This window comes from Impatiens glandulifera, chromosome 2, assembly GCF_907164915.1.
Source record: "Impatiens glandulifera chromosome 2, dImpGla2.1, whole genome shotgun sequence".
NCBI lineage: Eukaryota > Viridiplantae > Streptophyta > Magnoliopsida > Ericales > Balsaminaceae > Impatiens > Impatiens glandulifera.
Genome location: NC_061863.1, coordinates 62,682,859 through 62,698,447, shown reverse-complemented (window position 1 = coordinate 62,698,447; position 15,589 = coordinate 62,682,859). Strand labels below are relative to the sequence as shown.

Sequence of the window (15,589 nt, the reverse complement as noted above, 5' to 3'; positions counted from 1 at the left end):
CGTTGCCTTAAAACACTATGTTTTTGTTACATATGCATCCCAGAAATTACACTGACAGCTAAAAATAAAGACAGATTTTGTCAAAAATTCAGAGCAAATATACTCAGTTTAGTTGGTATTATCTTCAAGAAACAACAAGAAGTTAAATGGAAAATATTACAAAAAATGAATAATTTAGTATCATTTATAGCCAAAAGAGATATCTAAATCTTGCTTAGCCAGAATTCTTGATTTTGTTGCTTCTCTCCTTCCATTAACAAGTAGGGCAACAAAACAGTTTTGTTTCTTTCATTCACCTCATTCAAGTTTTTTTCGGCTTTTTATCCTTCACACAGTCAATGCTTCCATCTCAGTAACCTTCTCTTTTAATGGAGTCCAGTCTTCTTCAGTCTCTGTAATGAAGGAACAGATATATAATTATTATTAGACTTGTTAAAAGAAAAAACAGACTTGGTAAAAGTATGTATATTTTGCTTACTTGTTTTCTCAGCAATGACCAATAGTCGTCTTTGCAAGAGCGATGCCACCAAAAGGAAGAGCGAGCACATACCAAACATGATCATGATCGGGAAAGCGTTGACATTGTATAGGATAATACACACGAACAAGTTTAGAGGAATTCGGAAAAAATTCATTATGGTACTTCTGGCTTCCTCTGGAATATACTGGGACCTCATCTTCATGATGGAGGGCCAGAATATCCCTACACATCCTTCAAAAGTACAGAATCCAAGAAGTTGGATACAACCTGCAATTGAGATGCCTCCGCCTCCTTCCCCGGCAGCCAAAGGACTTACAAAGTACTATTTTCCAAAAGAAAAATTTACAAATTTGTTAAAACATAGAAAGATTGGCTGGCTGGAAACAGGAGCGAAGAAAGCAACTTACATATGTAAGAACAGGCAGCAAGAGAGCACCGGCGGAAATGACGAATACCAGCTGCATGTATTTCTCGACTCTAATGGACGCATTGGCCATGAGGTGAGATGCAATTGAGCTTCCCAACATGGATGATAACATGAAGGTTGCAAAGATAAAGCCATGCGGAATCTCTTCATCGTTTGGGCTTAAAGCTGGAGTCCACAAGAAAACAAATGTATACATTGACCCTTCGAAAAGGGACTGTATGGCGCCCAATAGTGCAATCTTCTCATCTACACATTATTATGCTTAGTTTAGTATATTATGAATAACAAGAAATTACACAAACCATGGTAATTAAAAGTTAAAAAATACAGTACATTATTATTGGCAAGATAAATGAATGAACAGAGAGAAAGAAAAAGGAGGGCAGTACCTGAAGCTATTGTCTTTGCAGCGCCCTTGAACTGTTGAAGCAAGTCCTTGTTCTCAGAAGGGTCCCCAAAGTTCTCACTCCATGAAGATAAGATAATGGCCATCCCAACAGCTAGAAAGCAAGCAGCAGCATCGAAAGGCGCCACTGGCCCTAGATTCATTGCGTCAACTAAAAAGTTTCCAAACAACCCAGAGACAATAGCAAGTAGACCATTCCCCAGAAAAATTGCCTTTGAAAATGTTAATGATAGCCATTGTTGATCAAACCCTCTCTGTAGAACCAACATATTATTAGATTAGATTAGATTAGATTAGATAGATACAGGAGAGAATATGCATATCAATCAATTAATCATTAAATCACCTTAAAGTGTTCGGCCACTAGCCAAGATTCGAATGCAGAAAAGAGCAAAGAAGTGGCAATACCACCAAGAATACGGCCCAGCAAAAGAACCTTGTATTGAGGAGAGTGTTTGGTAATGCAGCTTAAGATGTAAGTTATGCAGTAAGTCACACAAGCTCTCTTTCGGCCCCTGGATTCAGTTTATGAAAGATAAATTATTACATTTATATTTTGTCAGATTAATTCATTAAATGATGATTCAGATGATTCTCTTACTGTTTATCAGCTAAAGAGCCAACAATGGTACCAAACAACATGGATGATCCAAACCCTGCTATAAATAGCTGTCCAATCTCCCCTTTTCCATAGCCGTACTGGCTGTAGAGGAAGTATACATATGGCCCCTGCAACCAGTCTCCAGCTATATGTATGTACAACACACCAGGTAAAGGGTGAAAAAAACTTGAGAGAAAATTAGGGATCCGAAAGAACACAAAATTGATGGTTTGAAATAGGAAGAAGAAAACGAAGGATGAGATTAATTAAGCAAGAAGATGATAGATCTCGTTTGATTGATTGATTGCTTACCCATCATGAGAGAATAGACAACGAGGTAATTGTTTTTGAAGGAATTGAAGGCCTGAGATGTATTGGCTCGATCTTTATTGCTCTTGCTGACCTCAAAGATGACGACTACGGCCGCGAGAGAACCGAAAACCAAGTAGAAGAAAAGCTCCATTGTTGTCGTCCACGATCTCTCTTACACTCTTACACTCAATTCCTAGAATTGAAACAGACGACGAGGTCGGAGATAGACTATGAACACTCTCCAAATGTTCATATATATATATATATTATTATATTTATTATATTCACCGGTGAAAAGGGGAGGAGGAGGAGGAGGCCGTCCGACGACGAGTACCGATATGGACGCGGTTTTGGAAATGCAAATTGGATGCTTCTGTCTGTTAGTTTATGCGACAGCTGGCAGAAAGATGGTGCGCTCTTCATTGTGTCGGTGGACCTACCTTAAATAAATAAATTAAACTTTATTTTTATTTTGACAAACTTTTTTAAATTAGTTTTAGAATGATTAATGATAATTTTAATGACAGGTGATTTTTTTTTTTTATAATTAATGAATTAATTGATCGAGATCTGGTAGATGAATTAAACGATATGTGAATATTTAAGTAACTCTTGTTCTGAATAAAGCCAAAAAATATATATATATTAATATATTGGATATTTGACTTGTTTTAATAATTGAATTAATTTGATCAACATTTGAAGAATATTTTTAATGAAGTTACAATAATAGGAATAATATTATCTGAATTATTTTTTTATGGACCACAACACTAAAAATTGATTTTGTCCCTTAGAAAAATGCTCATAAACAACTAACATTATCTATGAAGAATGAATTATTAAAAAAACAGACTCCTTCAATTTAGTTAGGATAAACTTTTAGGTCAAATTAATTAAATAAAATTCTAGCAACAAAATTGCGAAAAAGTTTTATTTTTTTTTCTTTACTTTTTTGTAACGTTTTGAATGCATCTCCCTCTTTTTTAAATAAAAAATTGACATTTTAAAAAATAAAAATGTATCTAGAAAGCAGAAGCACTTGCCATATGACATGAATTATTGTTGTTGTAAAACCCTTTCTAATCACCATATATATGAAAGTTAAAATAATGGATTATTTCTCATTAAATTAACTGCCACGGGATATATAAGGTTTCATCCATGAACAAATACTACAAACTAGAGCCTTTGACAAAAAGTGCATAATTGCAGGTGATTATGATGATATGATCGTAGGGTTAACTTGTAAAAATGTAGAAACCAACGAAACAATCAAGGATCTTGTGCACCCAATTGTCCATCCGCCTGGATGTTCAAGATTTGAGAGACGACGAGCTTAGAAAGCTCGCTTATCGCAGCTTGGACAGGATAATCGTCTGAATCGCCATGCCTTGACCATCCTGCTGTCGTTTGAGAGTTTAACCTAGTATATTCATTTGCCGCGACATTAGTCTTTCTCGATGAACCCAAAACCTTCAGCACATCTAATTGTGACAATGCTCTAGGTTCCTGCCATTACAATAAGAAAAAACCATTTCAGATAATGGCCCCATCTGAAAGCACTTGTTGTTTTTGTTTCTTGACTAAAATTAGTTTTCACATACATAAATGAATCCAGATACAGAAACAATAAGTGTTTTCAAAAGGGGAATAATTTATAGTAGTAGATCATCCATAATAAAAAAATGTGTTTGTGTGGCCGACAGGTAATAAGAAAAAGAATAGAAGATGAGAATGAATACTACTTACCTTAGCTGTCTTCCCACTCCTCTCATCATTGAGTAAATCCCTAATAGGAAAATAAGCCGCTTTTTTACATAGTTCAAGAAGATCTGATCCAGTGTAGCCTTCGCATAAACCCGATATGTGGTCATAGTCAATTCCATCCTCGACACTCTCATCCTTCAAGATTACCTTCAAGATCTCCACCCTCTCCCTACGATCAGGCAACCCTATCTCAAAGGCCTGGGGGAGTCTTCGGAGAATAGCTTCGTCAAGTTCTGATGGTCGGTTAGTAGCTGCAAGAACCATTACTCGAGCATTCTCTACAATATCAAATTATCAATACCAAACATTATATTAGTATTTATTTTTTAGACCATGGGTTTTTTTCCATAGAAGAGGGCAGCACAGCATCCCACCGCCATGAACCCCACTTCAATAAAGATACTTTCAGTGAATTCGAAAATGAGACCTCATCCAAATTTGAGCTACCCTTGGTGGGTAGCTTTCTTAAATAAGTTATATGCTAAAAGGAATAAGTTCTGATTGTCTATCCAATAAAAGAAACATACGGTCTGTTGTGAAGCCATCCCATAACGCCATGAATTCTGTCTTCATATTTGTCAAGGCTTCATGGTCTGTTGTTCGTCGCTGACCCAAAAAACTATCGACCTCATCAATGAAAATGATTGCAGGCTGAAGCTTATATGCCAAACTGAAGACAGCAGCCACTGCCAGATTTTGTATAACATTTATCTTGTAATACAGCCAATGATAATGATAATGAAAACAATAGTCATGTACACACCACCCTAAGCATTTAGACATCACTTTTACTGCTGAAAGCATATCCCGTTATTCACGAGTCAAAATTCAGATAACTGACTATCCAAATCAGGTGTGATGGCAGATTTTGTTCATTCGGTTATTTGGCTAAATATCAATCCGGCCCTAATATACGGGTTTATACTCTATCGACACCCTATAGCCAGAGGATCAAATGTAACATATATAAATATATAGGGTCGGTTTGTCAATTTTTGGATATGTACACCCTATAGATCCACGAAGTCACATGCTTGTGAACTTTCCTTTTTTACACAGGGTTTATTCTCTGGAGGAGGCTAGCATAGCATCCACTGAAATCTAAGTACAAATACACCAACAAAATAACAATTTCAAATAAATCCTACAATTGAACAAACTAGCAAAGATACCCATGAAATCAAGTGTAACAATACTAGCAAATAGTATTAAATAATAACGGTCTACAATTTAATTTTCTAAGAATAAATGTAGCAATAGATGCACAATAATGAGAGACAAAATAAAATCTTTTAATTGAACAAAACCAATTGCATTGTTGAACAAATACAGCAACCCACAACAACTCAGGAACAATATCAAGCCTACATTTTTTTATTCAGCGTGTTTATTTTCATATCTGAAACAAACAAATAGATCGGGGTTGGTTATGTTATTTGGCTTCAAAGCCCTATATCCGACTCTAATATTTCAGTTTATATTCTATCAAGACCCTATATCCAACGGAGCAGATGTTTTCGGTTCATAAAAGATCAGGTAAGGTGGGTTGGAATGCTCACCCCAAATCCAAATATTGGAATTTATGCAGTTCAATTTTTTAAATACTAAGAAAGATACATATTTTTCTCCCACGTATTAGCCTCATTACTAGACAGTATATACTCTGACGGAGCAAAACAAAATCCACAGAACTTCTAGAGCAGATGACTTAATAAATTCCCAAGAGAATAACCTCAACTTATATTGATGACCAAGTTAGTTTCCATTGGCTGGCTCATATGAGTGATGATTAAATCTAAAGATAATGAGAAATCAGTACAATTTAAAAGATGATAGGGAATGGTAACTTTGATTATTCCTCTCAACATACCTAATTTTTGTGCATCTCCAAACCATTTGCTCATTAAATTCGATATTCTCACATTGATGAAAACAGCACCAGACTCCTTTGCAATGGCTTTGGCAAGCATGGTCTTCCCAGTACCAGGTGGTCCATATAACAATACCCCTTTCTGTGGCCCAAGAAGTTTCCCATACGAAAACAGTTCAGGCCTTCGTAATGGAAGGATCACCAATTCAAATAGTGCTTGCTTAATGGTTTCCAACCCTCCAATAGACCCAAATTCAACATTGATGTTGTCAGGGTTTATAACATCACAAGCTATGACATCCTGTTTTTAATCATCAAGACATACAAATCAACAGTAAGGATAGAAGTTATATATATGAAATATAATAACACCTTCAATGGAAAAATGCATCTACCCAAACATATTAATCACTTTCATCCCTTACATATAAATCAAATGCAGCATCTTGTTCAAACCCACTTTTTTTTTTTTATTTCTACAACTAGGAAATACGTTAATTAATCTCTTTGATCCTAAGGCTGTTGGGAAAAATCTCAATTCTATAACTACGAGCTTACGGATCATAAAACTGATAACCCGATTGAGTTGAACAATTTGTGAAGACATCGTTTTGGTTAAATCGCGAGTAAGTCTCAAGTTCAAAACCTTATTTTGCAAACATAGGACAAACCTAAGGTAAATGGAATAAAAAAAAAGGTGATTTCTTTTGAAGAGGGAAATAATAATACCTCGTAAGGGGTGGTCTGGATGAGAGGCCGACCTAGGCGGCGGGCAATCTCTTTCTTGTGTTCAACAGCTCTCTTAGAAGCCTCACGGTTTGGGTCAAGATGTCGGAGCCCTACGAACAATACAAGAGCACTAAGAGCAGCGCTTGCCGAGTATAATATTAGGTCTTGCAACAACTTCTCCGATGAACTCCCCATTCTTATCCAAAATCAAGAGACTTGTTGCAGATGATAAAAGGTAGAGAGAGAGAATTATGGTATGGGGGAGATTATAGAAGAAGCTCTAGAAGCAAAGAACGGTGGGGTTTGTGAAGAAGAAGAAGAAGAAGAAGAAGGGAAATTGTGTGTATTAGGTATATGGGGGGCTACGAAAGGGTTTCATCATATTGTTGAGTTCTTCGCTTTGGCTTGAAAAGTTAAAAGTTTATATTTACACTATTGTGAAAGATTAAACGTTTTTTACTCTAGCCATTAAACAAGTAACATTAAACATCCAAAAAATTCTATAAATTCCTATAAAGGATAAGGGTGGTAATTAAGTAGTTCAATATAATAGTTTTTTTATATACAAAATTTTCAAAAACTCACATATTTTTCAAAGTTGTTAGTGTTAGGTCTCTTTTTTTTATTATTATTTTTTAACTCTAAAAAAATAAAAATAAATACATACACAGAATCAATTAACAAATAATACAAAAAAATATTTATTATTAAATCAAAACTATTAAATAAGATTATATAGAACAAATAATAACTCCTTAAAAATTAGTGATAAAGTATAGCAAGCCGAATAAACCAATTAAGTGGCGAAAAATTTCTACGAAATATTAAGAACAACAATAAAAATTATCATTGTTCGTGAATTGTTAAGTATCATCGAAAATATTTTGTGATATATATATATATATATATATATATATATATATATATATCGAGAAAGTCATACCAATCAAGTGATACCAATCATGTGAGGATTAATATAAGGGGTCCTCCAATGAAAATCGGTTCAAATAATAATTATTGAATAAATGATAACTCTAGATTTAACAACTTTATTCCATTTACAGTTAAAAAGGTGACCGACAGATAGAGGCGGAGTCAGGATTTGAAAGTTACCCGGGCTAAATTATTTTCAAAAATTCTATCCGGGCTACTATTAAGCAAACAATCAGCTAGTACATTTTAGTGACGGGAAAATATTAATAACGACCGTCGTTATTGTCAAAAGCATACTAAAAGAATTAAAACTACCTGGGCTGCAGCCCAGGTAAAGTAGAACGTGGCTCCGCCCCTGCGACAGATATTCGAGAAAAGATAATCAAAATAATTGGTAAGTATGAGCAACAAATTACATACCAAATACTAAGAGTATTATTCGAATAACAAAAATCTGATATGACTAAACATAGTGCAAAATCGAACATCAATCTAAATCTATTATATTTTGTTTTATATCGAGTAATCATTTTAAAGAAATTTCAGTTATAGAGAAAGGAGATTCTTGGGTTTTGTCAATTTATTCTTTAGTTTGAATTATTTCTTTAGTTTCCTCCATCTATATAACCGCTGATTTGCGCTTCAAATTGTTGATTAGACATTAAGAAGGGTTTAGCCTATTCTACAATGTCTCAATTAAGTTTAAAACAAATTTAATATATACATAATTTATATTTTAAATAACTCTGAAAAGCTTAGATTGAAAACTAATTTAATTATTGTAACTTAACATACTATGTCTCTAACCTGATCCAGACTGTTGGAAGAGAAAATAACTAATATGAGATTTCACGTTAAATTCTCATAGAAATTTTGACAAAACAACACTAAATAATAAGAACATATCATCCCAACAACCTGAACAAGGCAAGGCTACTTGTAATTGAAACAAGACATTTAAAGGTCTCCTTAGGAGGTGAACAAACAATGCACAACATATTTGACACTATGCATGTATTATGTATGTATATAAGAGAAGGAAGAATTATTAACCAAATTAGAGAATAATGAAAATAAAAGTCTTTTGATCAGGGTGGTACTGCCTCCTCTACTACCTCAATATCCTCGTCCTCTTCCTCTATCTTATCATGGAGTGTGACCACTAGATCATGTGCATCACCAAGAAGCTTCCAAACATCAAGATGCCCACTCATACTATTACACTCCTTCACAATCTCATCCATACTGCTATACCTCTCTATTATCTGCTTCCTCCTCTGAAGCACTGAAGCCGCTATCGCGTACAACAATAGATCCTCCGTTGGCGGGGCACGCTGCCTTATCCTGCTCCATGCAGATTTCCCAATCCCCGCCCTTATCGCTGCTTGGTCCGCCCACATCACCTCCCAAAGGCAAACCGTCTGCTCAAACGTCAACTCCCTTCTAAACAGCACCACAACCATCCTGTACACAAAGAAGCAATCCTCCGCCTCCAGCTTCTCCAAATGCCGATAAAGATGAGAATCTTTACTCTTTATTATCCTCGATACTATATTCAACTGCCTCCTTATCCCCACCTCGTCTAACCGAAAGTTGTGTCTCGCTTTTCTCATGAAACCCACAAAGCACCAGAACGCCTCGTGATCCTCGCTCATCACAGCGATTATCGGGGAAAGTAAATCGCTCATTCCTTGGCAATAACCCACCTCCGGGTCGTAAACAGCGTACGCCTCCAGGATTGCAGTCAGACGCGCTGCGTGGAAGATTCTACATGCTTCTAGGTTCTCGTAATCCTTCAACCCCACCGCTTCGGCTGCCCGAGATGCCCGTTCTAGAGATACACTGGCTTGACCGGGAGAGTATGTGATCCCGTCTTCGCTGAAACGAACTGCATCCAGACGAATGATCCGCTGCCAGGTGGAGAAATCTTCCATTTTCGTCAACTGCATATCCACCCCACTAGTACAAGTAGAAGGATCCTCAGTTTCCTCGTGGTTTTCCATGAAGAGGAAAGTATTGCTCAATCCTATGTCGTCTGAGGAGTCCTCAGAGACTGATGAATCCGAGTCCACCATGGGGGTATTGGGATATGAGATGCGTCTTGAACCAGAATCTAGATTGTCATTTGGATTATCATCTTCTTCACTGGAAAGAGATTCCCTAGTGCTAACTGCGTCTTCTGAATCCGGAGAATTTATACCTTCATGGAAACACAAAACAGCCCCATCATTATTGTTGCACTCCCCACAAGTTTCTTTCAGTTTGGATCTCTGCTTGCTAACTTTTAGAAATCTTCGACACTGTCTTCTATGTTTTTCGTACTCCTTTCTGCATTCAAGGACCAAAGGACAAAGATAGTTGTTATTAACACATGCCAAATTATTTTACAAGGATTATTGACTTGGCAACCCTCTCACCTCTTCTCAGATCGTAAAGTGTCTCTTTCTACTTTGGAACTGTTCAAATCATAGCTGTCAAAGAGAAACAAACTTCAGTTTACCAATTAACAAAAAAAAAATGATACTGGCGCCTAACTATCTAGAAATGTATCTCTGTAAAAAACAGAGAAATGGAGTATTCATTTCAGTTAACCATTCAACAAACATGGATGAACTTCATTAGTCTCCATAATACAGTGCTGCAAACGGAATCTCATTATTTAAGACTATGTCCTATATCAGACATATACATGTTTACAGCAGAAATATTTTGTAGACCCCCTATATAAATCATATTCATATTAAGATATTGTCACTAATAAATAAAGAGATACACACTATAAGAAGTAAGGACCATGAACAATCAAGTAGAGGATAAGCTTAGTTTTTTTAGGGTTGGTAGGTAATTAATGAATATTCAACAGAGTTTACACTCTTCTCAGCTATGGAGATTCTCCATGCTTCTCACCCGTGCAGTGCTGTAGCTAACGCGTCATCAAAGGGTTTAGGCAATTCTATCAACTTCCTTAAGGCAACGAATTCTGATAGCTATTTAATCTTCCGCCATTATAGATTAGTATTCTTCTTCCACCCGAAAATTGGTGGTGGTAACAACAACAAAAACTGACAAACAGAGGATGACTGTTGTGATACCAATATAACACTTATAATATTGAGATCAAGGATTACTAGAAAGAGATGAGAAAGGAATGGCCTAAGCAATTAGATAACAAGCATGGAGAACCTCCATAGCCTAGAAGAGTGTATATTCTATTGAATATTGATTATTACCAAACAGCTAGGATTATGCACTAAGTCATAAAGCCTATATCCCCCTACTTGCTAGTCCAGGATCCATATGGTGTGTATCTCTCTACAGAAACTGACCATGTTTTCTATGAGAAGATGCTATGGACAAACATCTTCATACATGATTAAGTTTTTTTTTCCTCCCAGTTTTAAAGAAAGACATTTTAAAATTATAGTAAGGTTTGAATCATTAACCTCCCATATGAGAATGAGGAGCTAACTAGCTTAATTTCACAATATATTCCAGTTTGGCAGGAAACAGAATAACAGTTGAGATGGAATAAAGCATGCCAGGGGAAAAAAAAAATATATATATATATATATTCGTCTTCCTTTCTAGAATTGCATAATGAAGTTTTATAGGCATAATAGTGCTCTCTTAGTCTCTTTACATAGACTATAGTAAAATAGTAGTTATAAAGGGATATTGACACCGAAGGGAGACCAGGGCTCCGAAGGGCCTTACACATGACAGGTGGCCGGAGAATTAATCTATTAAGATTGCATTTATGATTTATCTTTCCAATTTATTATGACAGTAGTTATCTTTCTAATTTACTAGTTTATTATGATAATACTTATATTTTCAATAAATAGGATAGTAGTTACCATCCTAGTTTAGGAATAGACTAGTATAAAAACATATCTAGGTTATTATTGAATGAAATTGTGAAAGGTTCTATACTTCTCGATTTCTCTTGGCTTCTCACCCCTATTTCATGGAATGTTTAAACCCTATAGTATGAACTCTATCAAATATTCAAGGGAAGATCAATATAAACTTGATTTTCATTACCATTTCTCTGAACATGCAATAAAATAAATGTTAACTGGGCCATTATTGACTATCTAATAAGCAATTTTAAAATGTAAAGTGCTTACACTCCCAGGAGGAATGGCCACACCTCTGCCCTGATAGAAGGATCAATACCCTGCAAAGAATGATATCAATAAAGGAAATGTCTTCTTACATGCTTTATTCAAAACCAAAGTGAAAATTTTGAAATTGAATCATTGACGAAAGCTTACTGCACTCCGGACTTTCCTCAGAAGTTTTGAACCGCCGTCACGAAGTTTTCCATCAGGAGTAAACAAATTTCTCCATTGCCTAGGAGAAAGGGGGTTTTTTCTCTTTCTTCGTGACCATGGAGACTTTAGATGGCTCCTGGAAATAACATAAAATGTATAACCAATGTATTAGTGAAAAACACAATCCCCATAGATATACAGGAAGGAGCATCACTAGCCAAAAGAGTTTGTCCAGTGCAAGAAATAGAGAGAATAAATTCATACAGGCAGTGAGATATACAGACAGTTATTGTAATCATTCAATACCAAATTACCAAGTATACCAGGGAGCAATGAGAATAAAGAGATAAACCTACTAAAAAATGCAAATTTTAGAACGGTATTACTAGTCATACTAGTAAAGTCTCTTCAAAGAATTACTCTCCTGAATAAATCTTCCAATTAACCTAACACAGTTCAGTATCTAAGCATTCATACAGCCAAAACTCATCTTTAGAGAATACTTTATGTAACCAAAAGAATCAATCCAGACTCCTGAAGAAACAAGACAAATACCCTGCTAACATGACAACTGAAATTGATAGAAAGCAAGCTAGTGAAACATCTGAAAGGAGTTTGGGTATCCTCACTTGAAAACCAGTTCTTACAAACAAAGCACGATGACAATAAGGTAACAAAGATAACGAGCTAAGAAATACAATTTTGCATTTTACAGCATATAACTGTTTCAGCAGAGCTGTGATGATTTCAAATTAGGCAACTTAGTGTCACTTTCATTTTCAATCAGCCAAAAAGAAGATTTTGTTGTTTTTGCTCATCACAACCCCAATCATCTTATACCATACTGCACCTAAGATTGTGATAGAACTAATGATAATGGCTCCCTTTAAAAAAAATCTCATGATAAGGGTATAGCAAAAAACTGATTAGAAAGAATTGTCTATAAGATATCAAGAAAGAAAAATCATTTCCTTGAGCTGCTTCTAACTCAAATGAATCATTTGGCAGATTGACGTTATTGAGCAAGCTTAAGCACCATATTGACAATCTTAACTAAAATAATACACAAAACAGCTATAATATTTCGACCTAGTCAAACTTTACAAAGCATCTTTTTCGATTGTTTTTTCCGGACACCTTGACATGATCACTTGTATATTTGTTATGTATGTAGTGTAGTGTAGTGACTGTAGTCGTTTAGCTTGTAAGGCTGCCAATTTTCATTAAATTAATATCAAAAACACTATCTACTACCAAAGGATCTAGTAGAAGTCAACTCAACTCATAGAAAGGATCGAAGCCGGGAAATTAAGCATTGAGCTGAAGGAGTATCACACAGAAAAAAAATGCATAAAAAACAGGAATCGAGATCTACAAATAATAATAAAGGTGAAAATTGAGACAAATCAACGAAATAATCGAAACGAAAAAGAGAAAGATACACACCGATCAGAGGAAGAATGAGAAGATGTTGAAGAGGACGCGACAACGAGCAGAACTGATCTCAAATGAATCCACGAGGAGGAGGAGGAGGAAGACGATGACGGTGAGGATGAATTGGAAGAGGAAGTGGACGAGGTTTGACTTCTTAGCAAGGCCTTCATGAGGATTGTCTGCTGTAAGGAAATCAAGTTATCTATCTATCTATCTCTAGGGCTTGAAAAGATAAAAAGTTGTGTGTAAGTAAGTGTTTAATTATAATAAAGGTGGTGTGGCCAAGGCAAGGCGATTACAGCCAAGGCCTTCACCGTGAGAGTTATTCCGGCATTTGATGGCGTCGTTTCCGAACAAAAGTCTCGGCCACGGCCGTCACCGATGACGAAGATAGATAAATTCCTGATGATGAAGATAGATAAATTCCTGATGCTGCGGCGTTTAACATCAGCAGCTCAAAGAGAAGGTGCAGCGAGCGTGGATCGGAAGGAAATAGAAAAAAGGCGATAGTTGTGCTTTGAGATCGAAGAATCAGTGATAAATCTTTATCGGCATGCGCAATGAATTTTCCACCATAACCAACTCCAAGCACTCTCAACTGCTTTAATCTCACTTTCCCTTCTCTCTCCCCCTCTCTCTCTCTCTTTCCGTCTCTCTCGGTGAGCGAGCGCGGATGACTGAAGTGTGTGAATTGAATTACCGAAGATCGATAATCCCTTTATTTTTGTGCTTAACAAACATCGATAAATAATAATTAACAGAACTTAGACAAATATCGATCATATAATTAGCTTCCTATTTGTTATTTGTATTAAAAAAAAAAATAATGATAGTCAGATAATTTGGAGAAGTTTATGATTAATTTTATTTTTAAAAAACTTAAAAGTATTGATATATAAATAAAATAAAAAATAATAATTTAAAATAAAAAATATTTTAATATTTTTATTAATGAAATGAGTTGTTTGATTATTAATAAATAATTAATTAAAAAATTAATTTTATTTAATTTTTTTAAAACCTATCTTTTTCATTTATTTTCAATAAACTAATCTCATCTGATTACTTACATTAATAACAACACTAAAATATCATATATTTCTTCTTTAAAACACTAAAATATTATATATTTCTTCTTTAAAAATTAATTTTTATTATATCTCTTCTCATCAAAATATATATATATATATAATAATTTTAACTGAACAAATTATTCAAATAAATTTTTGGAATCCAAAAGTTGGGCTGCAATCTTTTTAACCAATCAAATTAGTAAAGACTAAGAGCTTGTTTGAGGATTTTTTTTTTTGATAAACACTTAGAAAATTAAATTTTTGGGTTAAAATATTTTTCTTTTTTTTCTCTTTTCTTTTTTAGAATTAATAAAGTATAAATTTAGTATTTAAATATATAAAATAAGTGATTAAATTGTTGAAATAATACATGAAATAATGGTTAGATTTTGGAATAAAATTTTGAAAAAAACCTAAAAAATCCACATCAAACGAGCCCTAAGAGCCCATAAGCTTTTGTTAGAAAGAATTGGCTAATTACACAAATCCAATAATTTATTATATACATCTTCTTCTTTTTTTATTTTACTTTTTGTTCTCAGAGTTTATTCTCAGAATAGCATTTTTGGACTCTTTTGTATAACTATTTGTTACTTTAAGAATCATGTTAAATTTAAATAATTTAAATGAATTTATTTAGAGTAGGTCAAAATGAATAAATCTTACTTAATAAATTGTGGACATCTCTCAAAAATAAAATTAAGAACATACTTTTTTGTGTTTAAAAAATCATATAAATTATTTTGTATAAAGTTATTTAGTAGGTAAAAGTTAGAGCTTATTTGACCTGGATTATTTGAGAGATTTTGTTCAAATATTTTGTTCCATAACAAAATAAATCATTTTGAATTTTGAATTAGTTTAATTACTAAAATATAAGTTTGTATTTAAAATTTAATAAATAAATAAAATAAAAATATTCTATTATTTTAGTTAATAAAATAAATTATTTTATTGTTAAAATATATTGATGTGGCAAGGTTTGAGAATTTTTAAAAATAAGTAAAATTCTAAAACATTCCCCAAAAAAAACTATGCATATTAATTAAGCTCTTGTATAAGTATGTGTAATTAAAAATTGCATTTGGAACATGGCAAGAGTGTGATTATTAAGTTAATTTGATTCTAATTTATTTTGACTAGCTTAAATATTAATTGAATTTTTAGCATTTGACAAAGTTATAGTATAATACTATTTGGCTTTTTCAACTTTGGTACTGTTCACTACCAAATACCTTTTTTTTAAATCAAGTTAGGCTAGGCTATTATCATCAAA

The 15,589-nt window shown here is 34.2% G+C and overlaps 3 protein-coding genes across 3 annotated transcripts; all 3 read right to left on the bottom strand.

Annotated features, from left to right (window-relative positions):
- Window positions 1-90: 90 nt before the first annotated feature.
- On the bottom strand, window positions 91-2,513 carry LOC124927826 (molybdate-anion transporter-like). The gene is made up of 7 exons (XM_047468309.1): window positions 2,228-2,513; window positions 1,916-2,060; window positions 1,661-1,829; window positions 1,298-1,568; window positions 889-1,154; window positions 479-803; window positions 91-392 (listed from the first exon to the last, which is right to left on the bottom strand). The coding sequence occupies exons 1-7, from the start codon at window positions 2,376-2,378 to the stop codon at window positions 328-330; spliced, it is 1,392 nt and encodes a 463-aa protein (XP_047324265.1). The 5' UTR covers window positions 2,379-2,513; the 3' UTR covers window positions 91-327.
- Window positions 2,514-3,329: 816 nt separating this feature from the next.
- On the bottom strand, window positions 3,330-6,980 carry LOC124926875 (outer mitochondrial transmembrane helix translocase-like). The gene is made up of 5 exons (XM_047467186.1): window positions 6,597-6,980; window positions 5,868-6,168; window positions 4,525-4,683; window positions 3,980-4,275; window positions 3,330-3,739 (listed from the first exon to the last, which is right to left on the bottom strand). The coding sequence occupies exons 1-5, from the start codon at window positions 6,789-6,791 to the stop codon at window positions 3,503-3,505; spliced, it is 1,188 nt and encodes a 395-aa protein (XP_047323142.1). The 5' UTR covers window positions 6,792-6,980; the 3' UTR covers window positions 3,330-3,502.
- A 1,454-nt stretch (window positions 6,981-8,434) lies between these two features.
- Window positions 8,435-13,645, bottom strand: LOC124924562 (rab GTPase-activating protein 22-like). Its single transcript, XM_047464581.1, has 5 exons — window positions 13,253-13,645; window positions 11,807-11,942; window positions 11,660-11,709; window positions 9,947-10,000; window positions 8,435-9,857 (listed from the first exon to the last, which is right to left on the bottom strand). Exons 1-5 carry the CDS (start codon window positions 13,408-13,410, stop codon window positions 8,618-8,620), a joined length of 1,638 nt encoding a protein of 545 aa, XP_047320537.1. The 5' UTR covers window positions 13,411-13,645; the 3' UTR covers window positions 8,435-8,617.
- Window positions 13,646-15,589: the final 1,944 nt, after the last annotated feature.

What these genes read in the sequence shown, in the direction of transcription:
- LOC124924562 (XM_047464581.1), bottom strand. Translation starts at nt 13,410, where the DNA reads ATGAAGGCCTTGCTAAGAAGTCAAACCTCGTCCACTTCCTCTTCCAAT. An exon ending in TGAGGAAAGTCCGGAGTGCA is followed by an intron (nt 11,710 to 11,806) that starts GTAAGCTTTCGT and finishes CATTCTTTGCAG; the next exon opens with GGTATTGATCCTTCTATCAG. An exon ending in TGGCCATTCCTCCTGGGAGT is followed by an intron (nt 10,001 to 11,659) that starts GTAAGCACTTTA and finishes TCTCTTTGACAG; the next exon opens with CTATGATTTGAACAGTTCCA.
- LOC124927826 (XM_047468309.1), bottom strand. Translation starts at nt 2,378, where the DNA reads ATGGAGCTTTTCTTCTACTTGGTTTTCGGTTCTCTCGCGGCCGTAGTC. An exon ending in TAGTGGCCGAACACTTTAAG is followed by an intron (nt 1,569 to 1,660) that starts GTGATTTAATGA and finishes TTGGTTCTACAG; the next exon opens with AGAGGGTTTGATCAACAATG. An exon ending in GGTCATTGCTGAGAAAACAA is followed by an intron (nt 393 to 478) that starts GTAAGCAAAATA and finishes CCTTCATTACAG; the next exon opens with AGACTGAAGAAGACTGGACT.
- LOC124926875 (XM_047467186.1), bottom strand. Translation starts at nt 6,791, where the DNA reads ATGGGGAGTTCATCGGAGAAGTTGTTGCAAGACCTAATATTATACTCG. An exon ending in TCCAGACCACCCCTTACGAG is followed by an intron (nt 6,169 to 6,596) that starts GTATTATTATTT and finishes GATTAAAAACAG; the next exon opens with GATGTCATAGCTTGTGATGT. An exon ending in GGAGTGGGAAGACAGCTAAG is followed by an intron (nt 3,740 to 3,979) that starts GTAAGTAGTATT and finishes TTGTAATGGCAG; the next exon opens with GAACCTAGAGCATTGTCACA.